Genomic DNA, 27,978 nt, shown 5'->3' on the forward strand with positions numbered 1-27,978 from the left:
AATACAAGTACAGCTACATGGAGCATCTACACAGAGCGTACAAAATAAGGAAATAAGGAACATGCTCTTTCCAGGACATACCAGGACCAGGTGAAAGCTATGATTCCTTATTGATGTCACCAGTTAAATCCACTTCAATCAGTGTAGAACTTCTGCACAGGCACACTAATAACAGAGTGAGAGCACCGTAATAACAGAAGTATAGGAATAGTTAAAACATGAAGCTATGATCCCTTATGGATGTTAAATTCACTTCAATCAGTGTAGATGAAGGGGAGGAGACAGGGTAAAGAAGGATTTTTAATCATCGAGACAATTGAGACATGGATTGTGTATGTGTGCCATTCACAGGGTGAATGGGCAAGACAAAAGATTTAAGTGCCTTTGAATGGGGTATGGTAGTAGGAACCAGGCGTACTGGTTTGAGTGTGTCAAGAACTGCAATGCTGCAGCATGGATTCAACAAGGTGTCGAAAGCGTTCCACAGAGATGCTGGCCCATGTTGACTCCAATGCTTGGCTGAATTGGCTGAATGTCCTTTGGGTGGTTGATCATTCATAATACTATGGTGGGGAAAATGACAAACTCTGTTATGAACATGCGCTGTATAAGCCTTAAACCTGTACATTTCCATCATGTAAGAAGAAGCTAGTGTTTTTTCATTCTGATCTTTGTGTCACTTAGTCACGTGGCCAAAGACAAAGGGCCGTCTCTAAGAGCAGTCCGCAGCCTCCAGCGACGGTTCCCGGTCCGCAGCCTCCGGCGACGGTTCCCGGTCCGGAGTCCCCGGCGACGATCTACGGTCCGGAGTCCCCGGCGACGATCTACGGTCTGCGTCCCGCACCGGAGCCGCCACCGAGGGTAGATGCCCACCCGGACCCTCCCCTATAGGTTCAGGTTTGCGGCCGGAGTCCGCACCTTTGGGGGGGAGGGGTACTRTCACGCCTTGACCTTAGAGATCCAATGAATTCTCTATTTGGTTAGGTCAGGGTGTGACTAGGGTGGGCAATCTATGTTTTCTATTTATTTTTTGGCCAGGTATGGTTCCCAATCAGAGGCAGCTGTCCATCGTTGTYTCTGATTGGGGGTCATACTTAGGCAGCCTTTTTTCCCACCTTAGTTTGTGGGATCTTATTTTTGTACTGTTGCTTTCCAGCCCTACAGAACTGTGCRTTTCGTTTTGTATTTGTTATTTTTTCAGTGTCATCAATAAAATAAAGATGTACGTCTACAACGCTGCACCTTGGTCTACTCCTTCCAACGACGAGCGTAACACCTCCCCTTCATCTACACTGATTGAGGTGGATTTAACATCCATAAGGGATCATAGCTTTCACCTGGATTCATTGTTAAGTTCATGTTTTAAGTATCCCTATACTTATGTTATTACATAAGCACTAAAGACTGTCATAATTAAAACAAACAAGTTAAACTGAGGGAAATGTAAGCACAGAGATAGAGCAGTGTACCATTACACTGTTTTCAAACTAATCTGCCTCTGCGATCTTTATAGTTGGATGCTTAAGATCTGTTCAAATCCAAAAACGAATCACATTTTATTTGTCACATGCCCCGAATTCAACCTTATCGTGATATTTACTAAATAAACCTAAGTTTTAAAAATCTACATAACAATAACGAGGCTATATACAGGGGGTACTGGTACCGAGCCAATGTGCTGGGGTACAGGTTAGTCGAGATAATTTGTAAAGTGACTATGCATAGATAATAAAACAGCAGTGTAAAAACAAAGGGAGGGGGACGACAACATGGCGCTCCGGTACCGCTTGACATGCGGTAGCAGAGAGAACAGTCTATGACTTGAGTGACTGGAGTCTGACAATTTTTTGGGCCTTCCTCTGACACCGCCTAGTATATAGGTCCTGGATGTCAGGAAGCTTGGCCCCCCTTGACCCTCTGTAGCGCCTTACGGTCAGATGCCGAGCAGTTGCCATACCAGGCGGTGATGCAACCGGTCAGGATGGTCTCGATGGTACAGCTTTAGAACTTTTTGAGGATCTGAGGACCAATGCAACATCTTTTCAGTCTCCTGGGGGGGGGGGGTAAGAAGGTGTTGTAGTGCCCTCTTCACAACTGTCTTGGTGTGATTGAACCATGCTAGTTCGTTGGTGATGTGGACACTAAGAAACGTGAAACTCTCGACCCGCTCATGTGCCATTGTCACATGACCCATTTGTAATGGGGACTTGAATAATACTTTGATATTTCATTATTTGTTGATGCTTTAATTGTCTTTAAAAGAAAAGTGGGAGATTGTTAAGTTCATGTTTTAAGTATCCCTATACTTCTGTTATTACGGTGCTCTGTTGGACCGGTCCTGAGAGTAATGGCAACTTTGTACCGTGGAGATACGGTGAAGTAAACGTTGTTAACTTCTCTAGGGTAGGGGGCAGCATTCAGAATTATGGATGAAAAGCATGCCCAAATTAAACTGCCTGCTTCTCGGGCCCAGAAGTTATGATATGCATATAACTGGTAGAGTTGGATAGAAAACACTCTAAAGTTTCAAAAACTGTTAAAATAGTGTCTGTGAGTATAACAGAACTGATTTGGCAGGTGAAAACCTGAGAAAAATCCATTCGGGAAGTAGTTTTTATTTTATTTTATTTTTTTTAATAGTTTTCTATTCAATGCCATTACAGTATCTATTGACTTAGGACTCAAATTGCAGTTCCTATGCCTTCCACTAGATGTCAACAGTCTTTAGAAATTGTTTCAGGCTTGTATTCTGAAAAATGAGGAAGTAAGAGCAGTCTGAATGAGTGGACCCTAAAGTGTCAAAGAGCTTTTTCATGCGCACGACCGAGAGAGTGCCTTTCTTGTTTACCTTTTATATTGACGACGTTATTGTCCGGTTGAAATATTATCGATTATTTAGGCTAAAAACAACCTGAGGATTGAATATAAACATCGTTTGACATGTTTCTATGAACTTTACGGATACAATTTGGATTTTTTGTCTGCCTGTTTTGACTGCGTTTGAGCCTGTGGATCACTGAAGAAAATGCGCAAACAAAACAGAGGTTTTTGGATATAAAGAGACTTTATCGAACAAAAGGAACATTTATTGAGTAAATTCATGTCTGCTAAGTGCAACCATATGAAGATCATCAAAGGTAAGGGATTAATTTGATCTCCATTTCTGACTTGTGTAACTCTTCTACTTGGCTGGTTACTGTTTGTAATGATTTGTCTGCTGGGCTATGTTCTCAAATAATCGTAAGGTATGCTTTCGCCGTAATGCATTTTTTTTTTTTTATCTGACACCGTGGTTGGATTCACAAGAAGTTAATCTTTAAACCTATGTAAAATATGTTTTGTTTTCTGAATTTTTATAATGAGTATTTCTGTATTTGAATTTGGCACCCAGCAGTTTCACTGGCTGTTGGAAGAGGTGGGACGCTAACGTCTCACGTACCCAAGAGAGGTTAAACTGGAACCTARTCGCYGTGTCATTTGGAGGTAATATTCATCTGGTCAAACTATGTCATGTTCTTAATGTTTTGTATATTCAGTTGCTTTTCATTAAGTGTGTCTGGCAAAATGAGAAAGGCATAAGAAGCCCTATTACCTGTCCTGTGATTTCTCCCAGCAGGTTTTGACCCAGGTGGGCAGTACGATGGGCTTCCCCAGGCTGGCGGCCACCAGGTACTTCTTGCTGCCGACCTCCCCGGCGACCAGGTGAGTGACGGACATGTTGAGGTCCCGGCAGACCATCCCTCCCATCAGCTGCACCAGACCCATCACATCAGCCTGAAGGTAGACAAACAGTCACTAACAGACCTGCTACACTGGACAACTTTTGCCGGGCGTGAGAAGCCCCTGTTCATTTGAATGTAACCTGGGCTTAAGAAGCACGACTGCGAGAGACTCACACTGCTCAGCATAAAATTACACTCTGGTTCTATTTTCAAGAGTTCCCCTGTAAGGCTGTTGATGTGGATCATTGGTATGATAAACACTTGGCATCATTGTTGCTGAGTCAAGTAGAGTAGAGTGGACAGCAATTGACTTACCCTAGCCTCCTTGTCCAGACTGGTGCAGGAGATAGTGATATCAGCCATGGCCATGTTGTAGACGGGTTGCTCTGCTTTGGGCACACAGCGCTGGTGCTGCAGGCAGAAGTGCACCACTAGTGGACTCACCACTCGACAGCCCAGCTACACAAAGAGACAAAGGGAGACGAACCAGTTTTCAGTACACTTCATTGCTGAATGCTGACAGTACTGTTAACATGTTGTGACTTATGAGGATTAAGTAGGTTTGGGAATGTTTGGGAATGTGTGCGTCTTGAGACAGACCTTTTTACAGTGGTGGAAGGCTGGGGTGGAGAAGTTACTGAAGACGAACAGAGACTTGTCATTATGGTCCAGCTGTAACGCCGCCTCCTCATCAATGGTCTTCAAGTGCTTCTCTGACTGGAGCTCCATGATGGCCTGTTTCATAGTGAAGAGAAAGATAATGCATTTCAATAAGGGATGGATCAAAATGTACATAATGCTTTTTCAATTTCAGTCAAGGGAAGGGTTTAGTATTTATTTTTATTTTTTTCTAAAAATCTCGTCCAGGGGAAGGTGTCATTTGTAATCGATGACATTTCAATATTTCTCAGTGTTTTAGAATGAGTTGCTAATTAGGCTATATAATCGATGTGTGCCTGAATCCGCACCTCATCTCCGAATCTCCACTCAGCGCAATATCAAGTTCGTCTATAAGCTACTTAGTGTGGTCTCAATCATTAATCCATACCAGGGCTGACCCCAATTATTCCACTGGTTGATTGTTTGGTAGATAGGCTGTTGGTACCCTGAGATCGTTTTTAGTCGAGCAGAAGCAAATATATACCGTACCAGTCAAAAGTTTGGACACCTACTCATTCAACGTYTTTTCTTTAACTATTTTCTACATTGTAGAATAATAGTCAAGACATCAAAACTAGGAAATAACAATGGAATCATTTAGCAACCGCCAAAAAGTGTTAAATCCAAATATATTTTAGATGTTTCTAAGTAAGACACCCTTTGCACGCTCGACATTCTCTCAACCAGCTTCATGAGGAACGCTATTCCAACAGTCTTGAAGGAGTTTCAACATATACTGAGCACTTGTTGGCTGCTCTTCCTTCACTCTGCACTCCAACTCATCCCACACCGTCTCAATTGGGTTGAGGTCAGGTGATTGTGGAGGCCAGGTCATCTGATGCAGTACTCCATCACTCTCCTTCTTGGTCAAATAGCCCTTACACAGACTGGAGGTGTGTTTTGGGTCATTGTCCTGTTGAAAAACAAATGATAATGGGACTAAGCACAAACCAGATGGGATGGCGTATCGCTGCAGAATGCTGTGGTATCCATGCTGGTTAAGTGTGCCTTGAATTCTAAATAAATCACAGTGTCACCAGCAAAGCACCCCCACCTCCATTCTTCACGGTGGGAACCACACATGCGGAGATAATCCGTTCACCTACTGCCTCTTGCAAAGAAACTGTGGTTGGAACCAAAAATCTCAAATTTGGACTCATCAGACCAAAGGACAGATTTCCATCGGTGTAACGGTTTTCTTCCAGGGGTGAAGGAGAGGACCAAAGTGCAGCGCGGCTAGTGTTAAACATGTTTAATAAAGAACAAGTAAAACACTACAAACAACAATACAAAATAACAAATGTGCAAAAMCCGAGACAGACCTATCTGGTGCAGACAATCACAGAGACAGGAAACAAACACCCACAAAATCCCAACACAAAACAAGCCTCCTATATATGATTCTCAATCAGGGACAACGATTACCATCTGCCTCTGATTGAGAACCATATTAGGCTGGACATAGAAACAGACAAACTAGACACACAACATAGAATTCCCACCCAGCTCACGTCCTNCTGATTGAGAACCATATTAGGCTGGACATAGAAACAGACAAACTAGACACACAACATAGAATTCCCACCCAGCTCACGTCCTGACCAACTAAACCAGGGGTGTCAAACTCATTCCACGGAGGGCCTAGTGTCTGCAGGTTTTTGGTTTTTCCTTTCAATAAAGCCCTAGACAACCAGGTGTGGGGAGTTCCTAACTAATTAGTGATGTTAATTCATCAATCAAGTACAAGGGAGGAGCGAAAACCCGCAGACACTCGGCCCCCCGTGGAATGAGTTTGACACCTGTGAACTAAACACATACAAAACAACAGAAAACAGGTCAGGAACGTGACAATCGGTCTAATGGCCATTGCTTGTGTTTCTTGGCCCAAGCAAGTCTCTTCTTACTATTGGTGTCCTTTCAGTAGTGGTTTCTTTGCAGAAAATCGACTATGAAGGCCTGATTCACGCAGTCTCCTCTGAACAGTTGATATTGAGATGTGTCTGTTACGGCAGCGTAGCCTAGTGGTTAGAGCGTTGGACTAGTAACCGAAAGGTTGCAAGATTGAATCCCCGAGCTGACAAGGTACAAATCTGTTCTGCCCCTGAACAAGGCAGTTACCCACTATTCCTAGGCCATCATTGAAAATAAGAATTTGTTCTTAACTAACTTGCCTAGTTAAATAAAGGTAAAATAAAAAAAATTGAACTTATTTGGGCTGCAATTTCTGAGGCTGGAAACTCTAATGAACGTAACTCTGGGTCTTCCTATCCTGTTGCGGTCCACATGATAGCCAGTTTCATCATAGCGCTTGATGATTTTTGCGATTGCACTTGAAGAAACTTTCAAAGATCTTGACATTTTCCAGACTGACTGGTCTTAAACCTTGTGTGGTGTTCAGGTCTGAAGGACCCATTTTCAATGTTTACTAAAATAAAAGTTATACAATTAATTATTTTTTCAACCTGAGACTCATTGGCCTTGGCTCAATTTCTGTGAAGATATAAATTAACACATTTTCAAAGCAATTTTTATTTGTCACATGCCCCGAATACAACAGGTGTAGACCTTACAGTGAAATGCTTACTTACAAGCCCTTAACCAACAATGCAGTCAAGAAATAAGAAATAAAAGTAACAAATAATTAAAGAGCAGCAGTAAAATAACAATAGCGAGGCTATATACAGGGGGTACGGTTACAGAGTTAATGTGCGGGGGCACCGGTTAGTCGAGGTAATATGTATATGCAGGTAGAGTTATTAAAGTGACTATGCATTGATAATAACAGAGTAGCAGCAGTGTAAATTAGGGGGGGAGGCAATGCAAATAGTCTGGGTAGACATTTGATTAGATGTTCAGGAGTTTTATGGCTTGGGAGTAAAAGCTGTTTAGAAGCCTCTTGGACCTAGACTTGGCGCTCCGGTACCGCTTGCCGTGCGGTAGCAGAAAGAACATTCTATGACTAAGGTGGCCGGAGACTTTGACAATTTTGAAGGTCTTCCTTCCACCGCCTGGTATAGAGGTCCTGGATGGCAGGAAGCTTGGCCCCAGTGATGTACTGGGCCGTACCCACTATCCTCTGTAGTGCCTTGCGGTTGGAGGCCAAGCAGTTGCCATACCAGGCAGTGATGCAACCCATCAGGATGCTCTCGATGGTGCAGCTGTAGAACCTTTTGAGGATCTGAGGACCAATGCCAAATCTTTTCAGTCTCCTGAGGGGGAATAGATTTTGTCGTGACTTTTTCACGACGGTCTTGGTGTGCTTGGACCAGTTTGTTGGTGATGTGGATGCCAAGGAAACTTTTAAGGATCCACAATCATCTCCTTAGTCTTGAACATGTTGAGGGAGAGGTTGTTGTCCTTGCAACACACGGTCAGGTCTCTGACCTCCCTATAGAATGTCTCATCGTTGTCAGTGATCAGGACTACCACGGTTGTGTAACCGGCAAACTTAATGATGGTGTTGGAGTCGTGCCTGGCCGTGCAGTCATGAGTGAACAGGGAGTACAGGAGGGGACTGAGCACGCACCCCTGAGGGGTCCCCGTGTTGAGGATGAGCGTGGTGGATGTGTTGTTACCTACCCTTACCACCTGGGGGCGGCCCGTCAGGAAGTACAGGATCCAGTTGTAGATGGAGGTGTTTAGTCCCAGGGACCTTAGCTTAGTGATGAGATTTGAGGGCACTATAGTGTTGAAAGCTGTAGTCAATGAAACGCACTCTCACATACGTGTTCCTTTTGTCCAGATGTGAAAGGCAGTGTGGAGTGCAATAGAGATTGCATCATCTGTGGATATGTTGTGCAGTTGCAAATTGGAGTGGGTCTAGGGTTTCTGGGATAATGGTGTTGTGAGCCATGACCAGCCTTTCAAAGCACTTCATGGCTACAGAAGTGAGTGCTACGGGTCAGTAGTCATTTAGGCAGGCTTCTTGGGCACAGGGACTATGGTGGTCTGCTTGAAACATGTTGGTATTACAGACTCAGTCAGGGAGAGGTTGAAAATGTCAGTGAATACACTTGCCAGTTGGTCAGCGCATGCTCGGAGAACACGTCCTGGTAATCCGTCTGGCCCTGCAGCCTTGTGAATGTTGACCTGTTTAAAGGTCTTACTCACATCGGCTGTGGAGAGCGTGATCACACAGTCATCCAGAACAGCTGATGCTCTCATGCATGTTTCAGTGTTACTTGCCTCGAAGCGAGCATAGAAGTAATTTAGCTTGTCTGGTAGGCTTGTGTCACTGGACAGCTCTCGGCTGTGCGTCCCTTTGTTGTCTGTAATAGTTTGCAAGCCACATCTGACGAGCGTCGGAGCCGGTGTAGTACGATTCAATCTTAGTCCTGTATTGACACTTTGCCTGTTTGATGGTTCGTCGGAGGGCATAGCGGGATTTCTTATAAGCTTCCGTTACTTCCCGCTCCTTGAAAGCGGCAGCTCTATCCTTTAGCTCAGTGCGGATGTTGCCTGTAATCCATGGCTTCTGGTTGGGGTATGTACGTACAGTCACTGTGGGGACGACGTCATTGATGCACTTATTGATGAAGCCAGCGACTGATGCGGTGTACTCCTCAATACCATCGGAAGAATCCCGGAACATATGTCTGTGCTAGCAAAACATTCCTGTAGCTTAGCATCTGCTTCATTTGACCACTTTTTTTATTGACCAAGTCACTGGTGCATCCTGCTTTAATTTTTGCTTGTAAGCAGGAATCAGGAGGATAGAGTTATGGCCAGACTTGCCAAATGGAGGGCGAGGGAGAGCTTTGTACGTGTCTCTGTGTGTGGAGTAAAGGTGGTCTACAGTTTTTTTTCACTCTGGTTGCACATTTAACATGCTGGTAGAAATKAGGTAAAACGGATTTAAGTTTCCTCATTAAAGTTCCCGGCCACTAGGAGTGCCGCCTCTGGATGAACGTTTTCCTGTTTGCTTATGGCCGTATACAGCTCATTGAGTGCAGTCTTAGTGCCAGCATCGGTTTGTGGCGGTAAAGACAGCTATGAAGAATATAGATGAAAACTCTCTAGGTAGATAGAGTATCTCATGATAAGCTCTATACCACACTACCTCAGGTGGGCAAAACCTCGAGACTTCCTTAGATATGGTGCACCAGTTGTTGTTTACAAATGTACCCTGTCTTACCAGAGGCTGCTGTTCTATCCTGCCGATATAGTGTATAACCCGCCAGCTGTATGTTATTCATGTCGTCGTTCAGCCAGGACTCTGTGAAACATAAGATATTACAGTTTTTAATGTCCCGTTGGTAGAATATACGTTCTTTTAGTTTGTCCACTTTATTATCCAGCGATTGTACGTTGGCCAACAGTACCGATGGCAGATTAGCCACTTGTCGCCGGATCCTCACAAGGCACCCCGATCTCCTTCCGCGAAACCTCTGTCCTTTTCTCCTGCGAATAATGGGGATGAGGGCCTGCTCGGGTGTCTAGAGTAAATCGCTCTCATCCGACTCATTAAAGAAAAATTCTAAGTGAGTAATCGCTGTTCTGATGTTCAGAAGCTCTTTTCGGTCGTAAGAGACGGAAGCAGCAACATTATGTACAAAAGAAGTTACAAACAATGCGAGAAAAAATACAAAATAGCATGGTTGGTTAAGAACCCATAAAACAGCAGCCATCCCCTCTGGCGCCATTATACATTGAGGGCACACTGTGCACCGCCCTACACATTTATATTACATATGTGGCGTTTGGGTCCACTGGGTAATAAAAGTGTGGAAAAGTGTGTAGGTGAAAACAAGTAAAAATGAAACAAAAAGGTTTGCTGTGTGCCTTCACTTTGTCTTCCTCCTCCCTGGGCCAACTGTTTCAACATAGGGAGACAGAAAAGAGCACCAATAACCTCTCACACTCTATACCCCTTTGTAGTGTGTGAAACTACACAATGTCTTGTGGGAATGTACCTGCACAATGTTTTTTTTTATACTTTGTATTTATTGTAGGAACACAAAGAAAGTACAAATAAAGTAAAATAAAAGAACAACAAAAAAGATCTGGCAGTTACAGTGCACTTCATACCTTCATCATCATATCATCATATTAGTTACATTGGCATCTTTGAATTAGACCTTTTCCAAGTACGAAACCCATTTAAAAAAAAGTATATTCCTTATCGGTCTTGTGGGTGTCACGCCATACATCGAGCAGTCCTAGATCCTGCAGTATCCTACTGATCATTTTGGCAACTAGGCTCATTTTCCTATTTTGATTTGTGCTGTCCAATTTTGAGCTTAGAATTGTGTTAAAATCCCCTCCACAGATAAGAGTGCCAGTGGTTTCTGTGGCAATTCAAGAAGCATGATCACACACTGTAGCGTTACTGTCAAATGTTAGTGGTTACCCTAGTCATGGACACTACAGTAAGTGTCACTAGCYCTATAATAAACATGAAACTCACCTCATAGGCCTTGACAGCAAGGTCCGTCTTTCGTCCATTGACGTCTACAAACTTAACGAAGTCTTCTCCATCTCCTTTTGACATGATAAACCTACAATGTGACAGAAGTGTAACTGCTAGCTATATGGATATAGGAACAGTCATATGGCTAGCAGGCTTTTTAATGCATGACATATAGCTAACGTTAGCTAACTACAGAGAATATAACAAGATATTGTTAACGTTAGCTAGCTTATTTTGCTGTCAGTGACTATGGCGTTAGCTACAACATATTTAGCAACAGTAGTTAGCTAACTAACTGATAAATCACGATAGCATTGACAGTCACTTTCTGCTCTGAGAACGTGCATATTTGTGCTCAAAACGTCTGGGAAGGGGGAACAGTTCAGCTTAACGACTGTGCTTACCTTGTAATAAGACCTCCAACATTAGCTTATTCCTTTAGCCAGCAAATAAATAGTTTAGCTAGCTAGCGCGCGTTAGTTATCTAGAACTAACAGGAGTAAAAGTCCTCGCGCTCGTGACCCAAATTAAGTGTGACAGACTTCAATTACGAACTTGTCATTCACAGAGGTTGATGAACATCAAAATAAGATGTCTAAAACCTGAACAAACACTCATTATCGTAATTAACAGGTCATTTGTCTCGATCACAGTGTACAACATCTCCGAAAAAGCAACAGTTCAGTCATCTTGAAGTTAGAAAGTCGCTAGCTGTTCGTACGTCGTAATAAGATGTAGAAGGAAGTGAGATTTTGGGGGTCCTAAGAAAAGTGAATATGAATGTGCGTCCCMTGCTCGCAGGAATGGAAATACATTCAAAACCATCACGATTTTCCACTTATTTAAAATTTGTCTACAGTGTAGAAAATAGTTAAAGAAAAACCCTTGAATGAGTAGGTGTGTCCAAAACTTTTGACTGGTACTGTATGTGTACTTGAGCCCAAGATTCTGGAACTTTATGGCACAAGGGTTTGCTTGCTCTGTCAATGTATGTACTGTTGCTATGCCCCACTCTGGTATAAAGTTGGATATTTCACTTATTGTACTGTATATTGTCATTCACTCTTCAGTTTAATTGGCAATAGACACACATTCTGATGAAAAGAACAACATTGTGGGTTCCCTTTAATTCTTAAAATCTTATGTACAAGTGCAACTGTTTTATTTATGTACATTCAATATAGAAAGCTTATACACGTCGTAATACATCGAACATTTCCCAATTGCACTAGTCTTTCACAGATGTATAATCAGAGTCAGTTTCTTTCCAAATGTCTTAGCAGAAGCTCATTTCAGTTAGTAAAGGCCGTTATTTACCTATAAATATTAGAGTGCTTTTTGCATTCTGGGGAAGGAAAATGACGTAGAAAAAGATTCTCAGCAGCCGCAGAAAGGACAACCTTCAAATAGATAGTGAGCAGAGCAAAGTATGGATCAAGATCATCATGGTGAGGGTAAGACAAACAGACAACGAACACACACATATGGCCACTTCAAAAGGGGCAGTCTTAATTCACCATAGTTCTGTGAGTTCCTTCTTACAATTATTTTTTCAACCTTTTCCATACGACACAAACAACATTATAAATTTAGGAAATGTTTTCGATGCATGACTGGATGCCTCCTGTAAACAGGTGAGTGGAGATTAAAGTGAATATTTTTTCAGTCAGTGACCACATGTCCAGGCCAGATAGAGTACCCTCCTTCAGGACTGGGGGGTGTGAGGATGTGTGTGACCAGGCAGGGTAGTGAGACCAGGCATGATGGAGGAAAGGAAGAAGAGAATGGAGTGCGAAACAGGTCCAAATTTACATAGATCTTCAGTCTGTTTGTCTTTTACTCCACAAAAATTAAGAGTAAAAAATATATTCATACAAAAGTAAACTATTTGTTGTCTCATTAGAAGACACAAAGGAGCACAAAAACAAAAATCGAAGGTTGACGACAAGTTTTATAATTTGCTTTAAGACAGTTTTACGAAGACTGAGTGCTGTTTGGAGGGGGCGGGGGAAGGAGAGTGACATTTTGAAGGTGTGGCGACGACAGACATTTTGGGGACAGTCTGTGATGGCCCCTCTCCTTCCTCCCTCTTTCGTGGAGCTGAGCAGTCTCTGAGCTGCAGCCTTGGAGCCGCAGATCAGTCCGGAGGGCTGAGCACTTCTCTCTCAGTCCGCCTGTCAGTCAGTCTTTCAGCCTGAGTCTCCAATGTCATTGTCCACAGGGGGCGGAATGCTGGGCAGCACTGTGGAGCCGGTTCCTGCTGTAAGGTAGCCCGCGACTCCTGGACCTGAAGGAGACAGCCAAACCGAAAGAGACAGGGGATGAGAGACTGAGGAATGCTCAAGGCTGACCACTGGAATTGAATGCACAAGATGAGTGGTAAGGACTGAGGTCAACACTAGATTATCTGTTGAAAGTGTTACATTGTGTGGTTGTTATGTTACAGGGCTGGCGGTGTGAGAGGTGGTAGTGGAGATGGCATGGAGGTATATGAGTATATGAACTATTGCTACTTAGAGCGTCAGCAAGCATATTGCCACTGTTGACTTTATTAGGGCCACTTGATTTATCAAGGGCTTCCCCATCACTGGTTCAAAGGATTCCCTCATTGACTTGTGCTACAGTGATCCAGCCATTGTGTTTTTCCAATCCATGTACGAAGATGAAGATGAGATGAGTTGGGGAAAGTGGAAATGGAAAAACTGAGCAGTGGCACAAGATGGAGGGCCACAGGAAAAGGAGTGGAGGTGGAAGTGGGAGGGTGGGGGAGCAAGGACAAAGTCTACCTGCAGTCAGAGCAAAGAGAGGAGTGCTGGGAGGGCCATGCATAGGAAACTACAGCCCGGTCCGCAGGGGGCTGCTGGCTGCCATGAGAGAGGGAGTGGACACACCTGAGGAAGAAGGAAACGTGGAGGAAGAGAAAGAACAGGAGGAAGAGAGGAGAACAGAGAGGAAAAGTAGGGAGGAGGGTAAAAGGCTGAGAGGCACTAAGCAAGGAGTCAGCAGCCACAAAGTGCTCAATGGAAGCATAGTAGAACGAAAGGATTCAGATTGGGCTTGTACAATGCCCCCTCTTTGTAGTGCTTAATATACTCTGTGTGTCTGTGGATTACATCCCCACCTGTGATGTACCCTGCAGTCTGGGACTCGGAGATGAACAGGTCATGCTTCTGGTCTTTGAAGGCACTCCACACAGTGGACCGATTCAGGATTTCATTCACCTGCAACACAGGACCGCTAAGACTGATAGAAGTGTACAGTACCATGCAGTGAGGATAGGATAAGATCAACTTTAATGTCCCGGGGGGGAAATGGTCTTAGACACACAGTAAGTACCGCAATATATTGTTGATATACAGATTGATTGACATAGTCGTGGTGCCTAACCTGTTCTCCATAGTGCAGACTGCGTGTCATGGACTTGAGAGTCTTGACGATCTGAGCCTTGGTGGCAGAGGGGTTGTCTAAGGTCTCCAGTCCAATTCCTTCCAGTAGCCGCAGGAGGTACGGCACCAACTCCACTCGGAGGGCCTGTGTGTGCATGTAGGAACCCATAAAAACACTCAAATTACATGGAATAACAAGAAGTAAAAAAGGGGCGAACGCAAGCACACCCTGTGTTTTTCACTAAGGAATTAACAGGAAAAAAATGTTGAGAAAATGTAACTGTGTTAACCTCAAATGGTACCCCAATCCCTATATAGTGCACTACTTCTGATTAGAGAACTATGGGCCCTGGCCAAAAGTAGTGCACTGCATAGATAATAGTGTCATTTGGGACTCAACAAATGATAGAGAGATGAGCTACCTGAGACACGAGGTCTGTCTGCTCTCTCTGGAACATGCGGTTGAGCGCCTCACAGGCCAGTCCTGCCATGTCCGCCCTCATCTTCATCCCACTCATCAGAGGACCGATGGTCTCCAGAGACGCCATAGAGCGCACACATTGCTGCGCGCGCACATACACACAGACACACAAAAACACAGCATTAGCCTTGCTATACACTTCTAAGTGTGACAAAAATAAATATAAAACAGATTTAGTGTACATGGGAAGATTGTTGACCTCATTACAATCAAACCAAGACTATTGTAGACTCTATATGTAGTTAAAGTTGGCTTGGTCGTAGTTATACAGCTACATTAATACATCAGCCAATCATAGCTTGCTAAACTAGCTTATGGTCGATCTGGTCGCCCTGTCTGTCATATAGAATATCATCTCATGTTGTGGAAAGCCACCATAGACTGTGATCTCACCTCATTATCTGAGAGCACGTGGATGAGGCGGATAGAGCTCTTGGGCACGGCGTTGTTCTTGTGGGTCAGTGCTGCCAGGATGCGGTGCAGGTGTCCCAGGGGAGGGACCTGATCACACAGCTGTGTCTGGGTGCTGAACAAACACACTGCCGCTGTGGTAACTGTCTCCAGGGCCTCACCCTGTTGGAAATGAGCAGCGATGGTTAGAAATTGAGATGTTTGCGTACAAGCATAGAAGTGAATATTCTGTACAGGGTCTTTTATGAGATGACAATAGATATTTTCCTGCTCAGTTACAGGAAATACGTGCGTGTGTGAGAAATGTGCTTTAATTCACTCAGTGAGATAATTTCATGGTGCCAAGGATATGAACGTGTGTGTCCTCACATTGGGATTGTTAGTCTCAAACAGCTCAGTAATGGTCTCCAGGAGGGACACTAGAAACTCCCGGGGTTTCCGAAGCACCCAGCCCGGCTGAGCGATGAAGATACGCAGGAAGACTCCGCCCACCGCCAGCTCACCCTGCCCGGCCCCGTACGCCACCGTGAACTCCTCTGGCAGCTGCAAACACAGTTAACATTGTATTATTAACACACCATGTAATTAATGCGATTACTGTTGTTTACGCTGATTCCTTTGGGCATTTATCAGGTCACCTTATTCACGGTTTACTACACAGCGAAAAGTATTAGTAGGAAATAAGATATCCATCACATTTACATGAATATGGCTCAATTTATTGATTTGAATGAACTTACTCTCCAGCTAACATCAGGATTATCCTTTTGCTGCTTAAAGTGTCTGCAGAGTAAAAGGGAGAAAAACATGAGACAAAAGATACAAATCACATGGTCAATAAGAGAGAAGCCCAGAAAGAAAGTCTGCGTACTCGAGCATCATCTCCCGGACGGTGGTGGAGACTGTCTCCCGAGAGCCGTCGTTCCAAATGAGCTCGGGGTTCTCATGTGTCCCCTCGAAGATGTGCACCGCCGCCTCCGCGTTGTCCCGCATAGCGTCCATGAACACGCCGGGCAGGAAACGCATCAGAGTCAGACGCACCTGAGGGGGAGAGAGGGATAGGGACGAGGGCGAAAGAAAACAGGGCCCTAGCCAAAAAGTAGTGCAATATATGGTGAATAAGGTGCCATTTGGGACGCAGAGCTAAAGTATTCTCTACCGCGTGATCGCTCTCTTCCTATGGCAAGCCACACAAGGATACTGACTGACCTTTGGCCCAACCAGCTTGTCTGAGGTCATCTTGGAGAAGAGCTCGGCCGTCTGGGAGCGCACCTGGGGGTGGGTGGAGTTACAGAAGAGGTCCAGTAGGTAGATCAACGCACCTGGAGGAAGAGGGAGGGAGGGCAGAGTTTGACATTTAAAAAAATCTGTCCTACTCGTCCAAAGGACAAGTGGCTAAAAAAGTTAATCTCTTTCCTGGTATGATAAAAATAAATTTGTCTATGGTTCAAAACGAACTCTGGGACAGTTCTGGGATGACAAATCCCAAATTCATACAACCACATAAAAAAATGTAAAAAAGCAATGAGGCTGATGAAACAGATCAGACCGGTTAGCTTAAAATGTTGATCAAGTTTTATTTCTTCATATTATAAGCGCAACAATGTGCACATGGCTGTAGACTATGCGCAAATGTTCCAAAATGCAATTCGAGGGAAAACACCATTCTCAAAAGCAGTTTCATCTGACAGATGAAAATATCTGTTCGAAATTAAGAAAGCGGGGAGATCTAAACATGAATCAACTATCATTGGTTAGGCCTACTAATATGACTAGGATTTATGCATTTGGCTGCTGGACAATAAAATAACGAGAACATGAGAAAAATGCTGGTTTTAAGGGCATATTAAGTGTTTATAAATAATTCCCTCCACATTTCTATGGTTCTATTTTGGCTAGGCTACCTTGAAACAAGGTAAGACATGCTTCATAATATGACATAACATTTCCAGGTTTTAAACAATACGTTCATGGTTAAATAGTTTCAAAACGCTGACTGCCTCTTGCTCAGATTCAAGGTGGGTTATGTACTGTACGGTGCGCAACACCGTACATAACCGGTCTGTTGTGACCATTTTATCTGAACAAACCTTGCCTCGAATATGTCGACAGAATCAAGCCTTTAAGATTAAAGTTGAACTATCCTTCGTTATATTTGTAAAACATGACTAGCGTTTAGCCTATATAATCACCACCTTCCGGAGACACCTGAAACCCCACCTCTTTAAGGAATACCTAGGATAGGATAAAGTAATCCTTCTAACCCCCCCCCCCCTTAAAAGAGTTAGATGCACTATTGTAAAGTGGTTGTTCCACTGGATATCATAAGGTGAATGCACCAATTTGTAAGTCGCTCTGGATAAGAGCGTCTGCTAAATGACTTAAATGTAAAATGTAAAATATTTATGTAATTAAAGGTCTCAAAGTTTGGCTACATTTTCAGGCGCCTCCCTCCTGTCATTCTGACAACTTATATCTATATTCTACTTGTCCGACAATTAACTTGTCTTCGACAAGAGGAAAAGCGTTAATGTCAATCCCTGGAGAGTTACCCACAGATGATGATACAAGTAACTGCAAAATAGCAGAAACATTTGAGTAAATGAGGGATATAAAGTATAAAGCAGGGCCTTCCACACAGGTGGGGTTCCTGAGTTAATTAAGCAATTAACATCCGGTCATGTATAAAAATGCCCATTTGCCCATTATTTTGGCTACGATGGCTGACATTGAAAGAGGGGTCTCAAAGGAGCATAGGAGGTTTAAAGTGTGTGTGCGTCTCTCAGTCACCAGATTTTAACCCAATTGAACACTTATGGAAGATTCTGGGGCAGAGCCGGAGACAGCGTTTTCCACCACCATCATGGAAGAATAGTGTTGCATTCCTCCAATAGATTTCCAGAGACTTGTGCTGCTTTTAGACTAACACTAGTGTTCCACTAGTATATACACCCTTATGTTATAGTCGGGAAATTGTGTTTAAAAAACTAGGGCTGGCAGTGATGACTTTTAAAGTGCAGAATCAACAACCTCTGCATAACCAAAACAGTTGCTTTGTGAGAAGGTGTTACAGTTCACAGTTTGCCATTGTTATGTAAATGAGAGCTGAAAAGTACCAGTGGCCTGGCTTTGGCCCCGAGTAAGAGCCCAGTGAGAGACGGGTGCCAGCCCGCATAGATGTAAACAGAAAAGTTTGAGCCTTTTTGGGTAAAAAGAAACTGGTGTAAATCCAGTATGGAAATGTGCCATTGTCGAATCCAAGGCATATTGAAGCTGTTCTGGTGGCTCGTGGTGGACCAACGCCCTACTAAGACACTTTATGCTGGTGTTTCCTTTATTTTGGCAGTTACTATAATACTGTATATTCAAGAACAATCTGCATAATACTGACCCTTTGCCATAGCTTCTTTGACTATCTTGGTGTTGGAGGTCAAGGCGTACAAGGTTTCCAGTACAAGCTGCCGGCCTGAAAGAAATACATAAAATCAGACAGGTTTTGAATAGTGTATATCGTAGAAAGGAGTAGTAGATGAAGTAGGTGTTCTGTGGTCTTACTGGAAGGCAAGGAGTGCAGCAGCACCAGTAGGTTGGACAGCACCAGGGACTCAGCGATGTTGGCCACACATTCCTGGTTGGAGGTGACCGTGTTCACAACCTTGGGGAGAAAAACAAAGAGTGAATGTGTGTGCGTGTGTGAGAGAGAGAGAGAGCGCATTTGAGTTGAGAGCGTCACTGTACCTCCAAAGCTATTTGCTGCACCTTCCCAGCCCCGTGAACGCGTAACAAGGAGAAGAKCAGCTTGAAATTGCCGATGCACTCGGTCTCCGAACCTGGGGTCAACACAGGTCACAGAACACACGTTCAGGTAATGAAAAAAGCAAAGCATTTTTTTTAAAGAATAAGCGGTGGTTGTATATTATACAGTACCTGGGTTGTTCTTAATGACGTTGCGCAAGGCCTCCAGGGCCATCTCAGCCCAGTGGAGCCTCTCTGCGTGCTGCTGGGACTCCACCTTGTTGCTCTGGGACATGGCCAGCAGGGTGGTGAGGTACTGGGCCTGGGAGCCCACATAGTCCAGCAGGCTGGCCGCAAATGCCTTGGGGTACTGGACCATAATCAACAGGGAGACATTGTTATAGACTAATAACAAGGCCTCTAACATCTGATCTGTTTAAACTAAATATTTGGATGGTTATAACCATAGAAATACATCAAATTACTAGTGTTCTATTTAATTACATGTTTGTAGCTAAATACATACAGTACCAGTCAAAAGTTTGGACAGACCTACTCATTTCAGAGTTTCTTTATTTTTACTATTTTCTACATTGTACAATAATAGTAAAGACATCAACACTATGAAATAACACGTACTGTATGGAATCATGTAGTAACCAAAAAAGTGTGAAACAAATTATATATTTGAGATTCTTCAAAGTAGCCACCCTTTGCCTTGATGACATCTTTGCACACTCTTGGCATTCTCTCATCCAGCTTCATGAGTTATTCACCAGGAATGCATTTCAATTAACTTGTGGAATTCCTTCTTAATGCGTTTGAGCCAATCAGTTGTGTTGTGACAAGGTTGGGGTGGTATACAGAAGATATCCCTATTTGGTAAAATACCAAGTCCATATTATGGCAAGAACAGCTCAAATAAGCAAAGAGAAACGACAGTCAATCATTACTTTAAGACATGAAGGTCAGTCAATACGGAAAATGTCAAGAACTTTTAAAGTTTCTTCAAGTGCAGTTGCAAAAACTATCAATTGCTATGATGAAACTGGCTCTCATGAGGACTGCCACAGGAAAGGAAGACCCAAAATTACTTCTGCTGCAGAGGATAAGTTTATTACAGTTACCAGCCTCAGAAATTGCATCCCAAATAAATGCTTCAGAGTTCAAGTAACAGACACATCTCAACATCAACTGTTCAGAGGAGACTGTGTGAATCAGGCCTTCATGGTCAAATTGCTGCAAAGAAACCATTACTAAAGGACACCAAAAAGAAGAAGAGACTTGTTTGGGCCAAGAAACACAAGCAATGGACATTAGACAGGTGGAAATCTGTTCTTTGGTCTGTTGAGTCCAAATTTGAGATTTTTGGTTGCAACCGCCGTGTCTTTGTGACACAGAGTAGGTGAACGGATGATCTCCGCACGAGCAATTTCCACAGTGAAGCATGGAGGTGGCGGCGTGATGTGGGGGTGCTTTGCTGATTACACTACACTGTCTGTGATTTATTTAGGCACACTTAACCAGCATGGCTACCACAGCATTCTGCAGCGATACGCCATCCTATCTGGTTTGCGTTTAGTGGTACTATCGTTTGTTTTTCAACAGGACAATGACGCAACACACCTCCCAAGACCAAGAAGGAGACCAAGAAGGAGATTGATGGAGTGCTCATGGAGTGCTGCAGTGATGGAGTGCTGCATCAGATGACTTGGCCTTCACAATCACCCAAGCTCAACCCAACTGGTCCAACCCAAGTTGGACCGCAGAGTGAAGGAAAAGCAGCCAACAAGTGATCAGTATATGTGGGAACTCCTTCAAGACTGTTGTAAAAGCATTCCAGGTGAAGCTGGTTGAGAGAAGGCCAAGAGTGTGCAAAGCTGTCAAATGGTGGCTACTGTGGAAGGACCACCAGAGGGCAGGCTGCTCCCACAGACAGTAGCCCAGCCCGGCATGTGAGTCAAGGTGATCAGAGGTAATTAAGCACAGCTGACGGTACTAATGAGCTATTCTCTTTCCCCTACAAGAGCGAGGAGGGAACTGGCAGAGGGGGGAGAAGAAAAAAAAGAGTGCTTGCTTCTACAAAGGAGAGGACGTACCTTTCGGAAGTGAGAAGGGGACACACCACCTCTAGGGAATGGTCACCACGGATCCGGACAACCACCCGAAGGGGGCTCTCCACGGACGGATCGTGAAGGCAGTGACACACCCGTGATTTATGTTATAGTTTAACGATACTCACCTTGTGTTCCTTGTTCTTGTGAAGAAGAAGATTTGTGTTTTCCTTGGGATATCATCCTTGATTGTGTTGGAGGGTTTGAGAAGGAAAAATACCTCAATTGAGAACTTTGTCCAATTAAGAAAACTTGCTCCTGACTCGTTCATTCCACCTTTCCGCTTTAGAGCAACCTCTAAGTACTTGGTCCACTCACACTACTTTGAAGAATCTCAAATATAAAATACATTTTGATTCTTTTAACACTTTGGTTACTACCTGATTCCATATGTTATTTCATAGTTCTGATGTCTTCATCAGTATTCCACAATGTAGAAAATAAAAAGTAAAAATCTTTAAAAAACCATTGAATGAGGAGGTGTTTAACTTTTGACTGGTACTGTACGCGTTACCAGATAATTACCTGCAGGTTTTCAGATATTACTGTGAGCTGCGTGAAGCAAATGGATTACCGTGACTGTGTGCTACTTAATGACATGACAATGACTACAATGTTGTTAGTACCAATTCGATTGAACAATGGTTGACAGTGACGAGTATGGGGCTTGGTCTGACACTAAACTGAGTGTTGGGGCTCACCTCTAGAGGATAGGCAGGCTGCTCGTTGTAGACGCGGACAAAGACCTCGCCCACGATAAGCTCTTTACCATGGTCACTGAACACAAACTCTGAGCCAAAGCTCTCATCGTTATCCCCCTAAGACAGAGACACATTTCTATATACAGGCCTAATAATACACTTTTACAGTGATCATAACACAGATGTCCATTGCAGCACCCCAAATGGACCCTATAGACCCAGGTCAAAAGTAGGGCACTATACAGGGAATAAGGTGCCATTTGGGACGTAGCCACATTCTAGAGTCAGTCCAAGTGCTCTGCTCACCCTCCTGATGTTGGCCTCCTGCTGGGCCTCTAGGAACTCCAGAAGCTCGGCCCGGGTCCCGTTGTTCCAGATCAGGTAAGGGTTCTCGGAGTTGCTGTTCAGCAGCTTCAATACCTAGTATGACACACAGGGGAAAAGACAAGGAACAGCTGCATGAGTGAGTGAGTGTGTGTGAGCATGGCATATCAGAGTATATCCTCAAGAGTGTTTTAACTAGTGGGTCTATGAGTATGTGTAATTGTGTCTAATCTACATATCCCTTTCATCTTTTCCAATATCACTCACCTCTGCCGGTGCCCCCGACCCTAACCTCCTCGATATATAGGGTGTGAGCATGGCCGCCAGGCTCTTACGAATTGTAGGATTCTCCGGGGGTTGCCCCTCCACCCCGTTAGTCTCCACTACACCTCCCTCTCCAGGGGGTGGGGGTGTCGGGGCGTAGCCCCCCAGACGACTGAGGGCCACCAGGCTGAGCTTGGCCAGGCTGTTGGCCACCGCCTGCTGGTTGGTGTCCTGGCTGGTGGCCACGCCGCTCTCCTCCAGCGTGTAGTCGTAGTTGAACAGGTGCACCAGGAGGTGCCAGAGCACGCCGGCATGGTACAGGTGCGTCTGCAGGAAGTAGTCCACGGCGAAGGAGCTGACGCACTGCACGGCCAGTGCCGCTGTCCGCTGGAGAGCCTGAGAGAAAGAGAATAAGAGATGATTGCTATCAATTGAAGGTATGTGCTCACATTTAAAATGCCACTTTTTGGAAGTATAAGTTGGTGTACTTTCTGCATTGGATGACAGAGTGGTATCTCATTAGTATATACAGAGCCAGAGATATAAGATGCCGTTACATGATTAAGTAGAGGTCTCACCTTCCCATAGTAGAGCATGTGACACAGATCCCTGATGATGTTGGGCAGCTCGATGATCTTCTCCCGGCACTCCTCAAACTGAGCCGCTACACTGTAGCACTTACACACCTGGCCACACACCTAGGGACAGACAAAATAACACAGCCCATTAACGACACTGAACAGTAACACTCATTTCCAGCCTGACATGTATGGGTTAGAATACAGTGATAATAGTGTGACAGAGGGATGTTTGTGTATCTGGTGTATTGTTAAATATATATATATATATTTTTTTAAATGTGATTTTACACTTTATTCAGACAGTAGGGAAATTAGAGGGGGAGACAGGCAAGTGGGATAAGAATAGAAAGGGTAGACACAAGGCTTGAATCCTTGTCTCCGGTGGGGGAATCGTATACAAGACATGTGCCAGGGAGTGTTACCACTCCACCACGGCCTGGCACTGTGGTGGTCTTACTTGAACAGCCATGTCATCAGACTTGCTGGAAGCGGTTAAAACAGCGACACACCGGGATAGGGCGTCCAACAGAATCTGATGGAAAAGGGAGGGGGATAATGTTATACACCATAAAAGTATGAATGTCGATCAGAAAAGGTGAAGATTGTTGCAATATCTGAATTGTATTTATTAGCACACACGGTTTCAAAACGTAGCAAAATGTTTTGCAACGGAAAATGAAAAACGAACATTTCTTATTGGACACCTCCCTGTTATAGTCATTTACTTCCATTGAATATGACCCTGATATGTGAACAGCCAGTAGTGTTGTTAGTTTTACCTCAATGCCGCTTTCTCTGCGTAGTTCCTCAGCGTTGAGGGCAGAGCAGTTGACCGTGTGGAAGGCCAGCTCGATTGCTGCTGGGAGCAGGGGGGAGGGCTTGGAGAACAGCTGCTCGTCACCCGTCTCCATGGTGATGGTCTTGATGAGCATTGGGTAGCCGGCGTACTTGTAAGGTTCCAGTTCTGTCGACAAGAGGATAACAAGAGCTTGCCTTAAAGGGATAGTTCACCCAATTTACAAAACAACATATTGGTTTATTTGGCCTGTAAGCAGTCTATGGACAAGGTAAGACAGCGATCCATTCACTGTCTCCAAATGCTAACCTTTTAGCATTTGCGTCCAAAAACCAATGCAAGCTAATATGCCCTGACATTCTAATTGTTCTGTTTTTAAGTCCAATTCACCTTAATAACATAAAAATTACAATACTACAGACAATGCAGAATAGTGCAGAGAGTATTAGAATGTCAGACCTTGTTTGTGTCTGTTGAAGAGGATGCTCTGGGCTTTGAGGATGAGGATGATGTTCTCAGGGTCGGGGCCATCAATAATGCGGCCCGACTTGGTGCACAGGAACTCATAGGCCTTGTTCACCTTCTCAAACATGTCCTGAACACACAAAAGAGACACAGCCATGAACACACACACACAACTCTGAACAATGAAAGTAATGCTCCGAGACAGGAGGGGAGAACTGCTCAAACTCTGATGATAATAGCTACGCCCCAAATGGCATCCTAATCCCTATGTCAGTGGGCACTTTAAGTCAAAATGGACGCCGAGATCCACCGCTCAGATAAAAACACGACTTAAAAACATAAGCCTATGCAACACTAACCAATTAAAAACTGTTCTGTAGCAATGAGGTTTGTGCAGTAGGCTATAGGCCCAATACATTATCACTGCATTTTGGCTATGCTTGAATTGCCCTACATTGTTGTTATTCTCAGACCATTTAAAAATTATATTTCATAACTTGTGGTATATGATCAAACTGGTAATAGAACAGTTGTTGTATTACTTGTAAGGCACAGCCGAGTGGGCCTAATTTAAAATAAATTGCTTTGCTCAATGTCCCTCCGCTCTCCCTCCACTGAGACTGACCAAAAAGGGGACACCGTCTTCCAGCTGATGGGGAAACTCAAGTCACACCGCATTATTTCTGCCTCATGCACAAATTCATGTTGTAACTGCCATGACCAGAGAAAGTGAAACTTCCCTCCATATAAAAAAAGACCCAAGTCGCTAACATGAATAATGCAAGCCTATCGATACACTCATTCGCTGCAGTGCTGGTTGTAGCGCGAGTAGGCAGCAGCACATTTTATGGCTTATAAAAGTGTTGAATATAAAGTGTTGACGGTGCAGAGTAAAAACTTAAACATGAACTCACTCATAGAAACAGCTGCTCTTTACAATATTTGTTGACAGGCTCTGTCTAGTTTTTAAATCTCACATTATCAACTTTGCTGTGCGCTCGAGGAAGCTTCCGACACGGTAATCTGAGCTATCCGATTGGCCGGCTGTAGGCGCACTTGATTTGCTGTCCGTGCATACCGGAAAGGTGGAGTTTGTAGCTTCAGACACATTAAATAGTTAAAAATGGGAACAAGTGCACCTTCCGCCAACAGTGTGAGACGAATAACAAAAAATAGGAATGTGAGGCTTTATCGTTGGGGTTTTTACAGAAATGTTTGGGGACCGACTAGGATGGTTGAAGATCGACCAACCACACAACACAGAAGGTCCAATAATATAGGGTCATGTTCATTAGGTCATAAGATGGGATTTTTTTTTTTTTTTTTTTTAAACACGTTTCAAGTTTTGTTTGTGACCACTGCCCTATATAGTGCACTACATAGGGAATAGGGTGCCATCTGGGAAGTAGCAATGGTGAGGTAACATACCCTGCCCTCTGGGTTCTTGTCCGGATGGTACTTCTGCGCCAGTCTGAAGTAGGCCTTCCTGATCATACTCTCCTCATGCCTGTGGAAAAACAATTGTATAACAATCAGAAAATCTAAAATATTCCATCTACAGAGTACCAAAAGACATCTTGTAGAGGAGAGATGACAGAGGGAAGGGAGAAGCGTATTTATCTTCATATATGAACGGCCACTTACTGTCCCTGACCCTTGGGCAGGATGAGGACTTCGTAGGCATCATCTACAGACATGGAGGGAGGCTTCTTCTCCACCTCCCTCTTCCAGGCCTCCAGGGCATCCTTCAGCAGCTTCACCTGCAGGGGGCAGAACACAATAGAGACCAATGATGATAGCACTATTAGGGTCTCCATCCCTTTCATATACACTTTTAGTATAGGTACTGCAGTCGGAAGCGCTTCCAAAACACACTTTCATTTGTCAATCAGCCTCTCACAAGCCCATTCTACCATCATATAGTTGCACGCACACACGCAGTTAACATCAACATACGGGCTCTCGGATGGGCCAGTTCGGGAAGCGGTTGGCGTCACACAGGTGCCGGAGGTAATAGATGTTGCAGAAGAGCTCGTTGTCCAGCTGGGGGAAGCTGACCACGGGGATGGGGCAGTACTGGTAGAGGGCCCGCGTGTTGCTGTACAGCCGTGGGCTGAAGTCAGCCAGGTGGGCCGCAATCTTCTCTATCATCATCCGCCTGGGAGGGGGGGACGAGGCAGATGTGTAGACGACCAATAGAGAGAGCGAGAGAGAGAGAGAGAGAGAGAGAGAGAGAAAGTCTTGGTCCAAAAACATTCCTTAAACACCCATCTTGTCCTTTAAATCCGGTAAAAATAAATCATTGGGGATAGTGCCTGAGATTTGAATTCAGACTGGGCAAAAGACAGTCAAAGGACAATAACAGCAAGCTTGTGTCTACCTCATCTCGCTGCTCCAGATCGCCTCTGGCGTGTCAAACTCTCCAAGGAAGATCTCGGAAAAGCGTTCTGCCTCGTAGTTTTCCAGGTAACACACCATGGCCTCGGGCAGGACCGGCCCCAGAACACTGCGCTGCACAATGTCTGTTCCTTTGGCCTCTTCTGACTTGAAGGCCTGCTTCAGGTGAGTGTACTTCAGGAACCTAAAGGAAACCACAAAACATAACGTAGGCCAACAGAAAATCATTAAAACACAGATGGATGGATAGATATATATACACACACACACAGTTGAAGTCGGAAGTTTACATACACTTATGTTGGAGTCATTAAAACTCGTTTTTCAACCACTCCACAAATTTCTTGTTAACAAACTATAGTTTTGGCAAGTTGGTTAGGACATCTACTTTGTCCATGAAACAATTAATTTTTCCAACAATTGTTTACAGACAGATTATTTCACTTATAATTTACTGTATCACAATTCCAGTGGGTCAGAAGTTACATACACTAAGTTGACTGTGCCTTTAAACAGCTTGGAAAATTCCAGAAAATGATGTCATGGCTTCAGAAGCTTCTGATAGGCTAATTGACATAATTTGAGTCAATTGGAGGTGTACCTGTGGATGTATTTCAAGGCCTACCTTCAAACTCAGTGCCTCCTTGCTTGACATCATGAGAAAATCAATAGAAATCAGCCAAGACCTGAGAAAAAAAATTGTAGACCTCCACAAGTCTGGTTCATCCTTGGGAGCAATTTCCAAACGCCTGAAGGTAACACGTTCATCTGTACAAACAATAGTACGCAAGTATAAACACCATGGGACCACACAGCCGTCATACCGCTCAGGAAGGAGACGCGTTCTGTCTCCTAGAAATGAACGTACTTTGGTGCAAAAAGGGCAAATCAATCCCAGAACAGCAGCAAAGGACCTTGTGAAGATGCTGGAGGAAACAGGTACAAAAGTATCTATAGTCCTATCGACATAACCTGAAAAGTTGCTCAGCAAGGAAGAAGCCACTGCTCCAAATCCGCCATAAAAAAGCCAGACTACAGTTAGCAACCGCACATGGGGACAAAGATCGTACTTTTTGGAGAAATGTCCTCTGGTCTGATGAAACAAAAATAGAACTGTTTGGCCATAATGGCCATCGTTATGTTTGGAGGAAAAAGGGGGAGGATTGCAAGCCGAAGAACACCATCCCAACCGTGAAGCATGGGGGTGGCAGCATCATGTTGTGGGGGTGCTTTGCTGCAGGAGGGACTTGTGCACTTCACAAAATAGATGGCATCATGAGGGAGGAAAATTATGTAGATATATTGAAGCAACATCTCAAGACATCAGTCAGGAAGTTAAAGCTTGGTCGCAAATGGGTCTTCCAAATGGACAATGACTCCAAGCATACTTCCAAAGTTGTGGCAAAATGGCTTAAGGACAACAAAGTCAAGGTATTGGAGTGGCCATCAAAAAGCTCTGACCTCAATCCTATAGAAAATTGGTGTGCAGAACTGAAAAAGCGTGTGCGAGCAAGGAGGCCTAAACTTCCGAC

The 27,978-nt window shown here is 44.1% G+C and overlaps 2 protein-coding genes across 8 annotated transcripts in view; both read right to left on the reverse strand.

Annotated features, from left to right (window-relative positions):
* LOC111973211 (DNA topoisomerase 2-binding protein 1-A) overlaps positions 1-11,753 on the reverse strand; it is a 38,001-nt gene extending 26,248 nt beyond the window's left edge. The window contains exons 1-6 of one of the 5 annotated variants that reach the window (XR_011480959.1): positions 11,196-11,753; positions 10,789-10,879; positions 5,173-5,295; positions 4,323-4,457; positions 4,038-4,181; positions 3,593-3,774 (exon numbers count right to left, since the gene is read on the reverse strand). Coding sequence is in view for 3 of the 5 variants with exons in the window: in XM_070446743.1 (XP_070302844.1) it covers positions 3,593-3,774; positions 4,038-4,181; positions 4,323-4,457; positions 5,173-5,295; positions 10,789-10,872 (668 nt within the window). In the remaining 2 variants the exon portion in view is untranslated. Of the gene's footprint in view, positions 1-81; positions 881-3,592; positions 3,775-4,037; positions 4,182-4,322; positions 4,458-5,172; positions 5,296-10,788; positions 10,880-11,195 lie in introns of those variants that run through there. The other 4 variants (XM_070446743.1, XM_024000494.2, XM_024000495.2 and 1 more) reach the window with 4 other exon arrangements.
* Positions 11,754-11,883: 130 nt separating this feature from the next.
* LOC111973209 (dnaJ homolog subfamily C member 13) overlaps positions 11,884-27,978 on the reverse strand; it is a 60,430-nt gene continuing 44,335 nt past the window's right edge. For 2 of the 3 annotated variants that reach the window (XM_070446742.1, XM_024000492.2), the window contains 24 exons: positions 26,430-26,630; positions 26,006-26,207; positions 25,694-25,809; positions 25,478-25,556; positions 24,044-24,179; positions 23,568-23,752; positions 23,246-23,320; positions 22,786-22,905; positions 22,211-22,603; positions 21,926-22,039; positions 21,620-21,736; positions 18,997-19,174; positions 18,808-18,899; positions 18,625-18,724; positions 18,461-18,535; positions 16,279-16,391; positions 15,941-16,110; positions 15,810-15,852; positions 15,439-15,612; positions 15,052-15,231; positions 14,600-14,740; positions 14,179-14,322; positions 13,913-14,012; positions 11,884-13,078 (listed from right to left, as the gene is read on the reverse strand). In XM_070446742.1, coding sequence (XP_070302843.1) covers positions 12,981-13,078; positions 13,913-14,012; positions 14,179-14,322; positions 14,600-14,740; positions 15,052-15,231; positions 15,439-15,612; positions 15,810-15,852; positions 15,941-16,110; positions 16,279-16,391; positions 18,461-18,535; positions 18,625-18,724; positions 18,808-18,899; positions 18,997-19,174; positions 21,620-21,736; positions 21,926-22,039; positions 22,211-22,603; positions 22,786-22,905; positions 23,246-23,320; positions 23,568-23,752; positions 24,044-24,179; positions 25,478-25,556; positions 25,694-25,809; positions 26,006-26,207; positions 26,430-26,630 — 3,346 coding nt within the window. In that variant the 3' untranslated portion in view covers positions 11,884-12,980. Of the gene's footprint in view, positions 13,079-13,577; positions 13,683-13,912; positions 14,013-14,178; positions 14,323-14,599; positions 14,741-15,051; positions 15,232-15,438; positions 15,613-15,809; positions 15,853-15,940; positions 16,111-16,278; positions 16,392-18,460; positions 18,536-18,624; positions 18,725-18,807; positions 18,900-18,996; positions 19,175-21,619; positions 21,737-21,925; positions 22,040-22,210; positions 22,604-22,785; positions 22,906-23,245; positions 23,321-23,567; positions 23,753-24,043; positions 24,180-25,477; positions 25,557-25,693; positions 25,810-26,005; positions 26,208-26,429; positions 26,631-27,978 lie in introns of all 3 variants that reach the window. The other variant, XM_024000493.2, reaches the window with a different exon arrangement.

Source organism: Salvelinus sp. IW2-2015, linkage group LG14 (assembly GCF_002910315.2).
Source record: "Salvelinus sp. IW2-2015 linkage group LG14, ASM291031v2, whole genome shotgun sequence".
In the NCBI taxonomy this organism is placed as follows: domain Eukaryota; kingdom Metazoa; phylum Chordata; class Actinopteri; order Salmoniformes; family Salmonidae; genus Salvelinus; species Salvelinus sp. IW2-2015.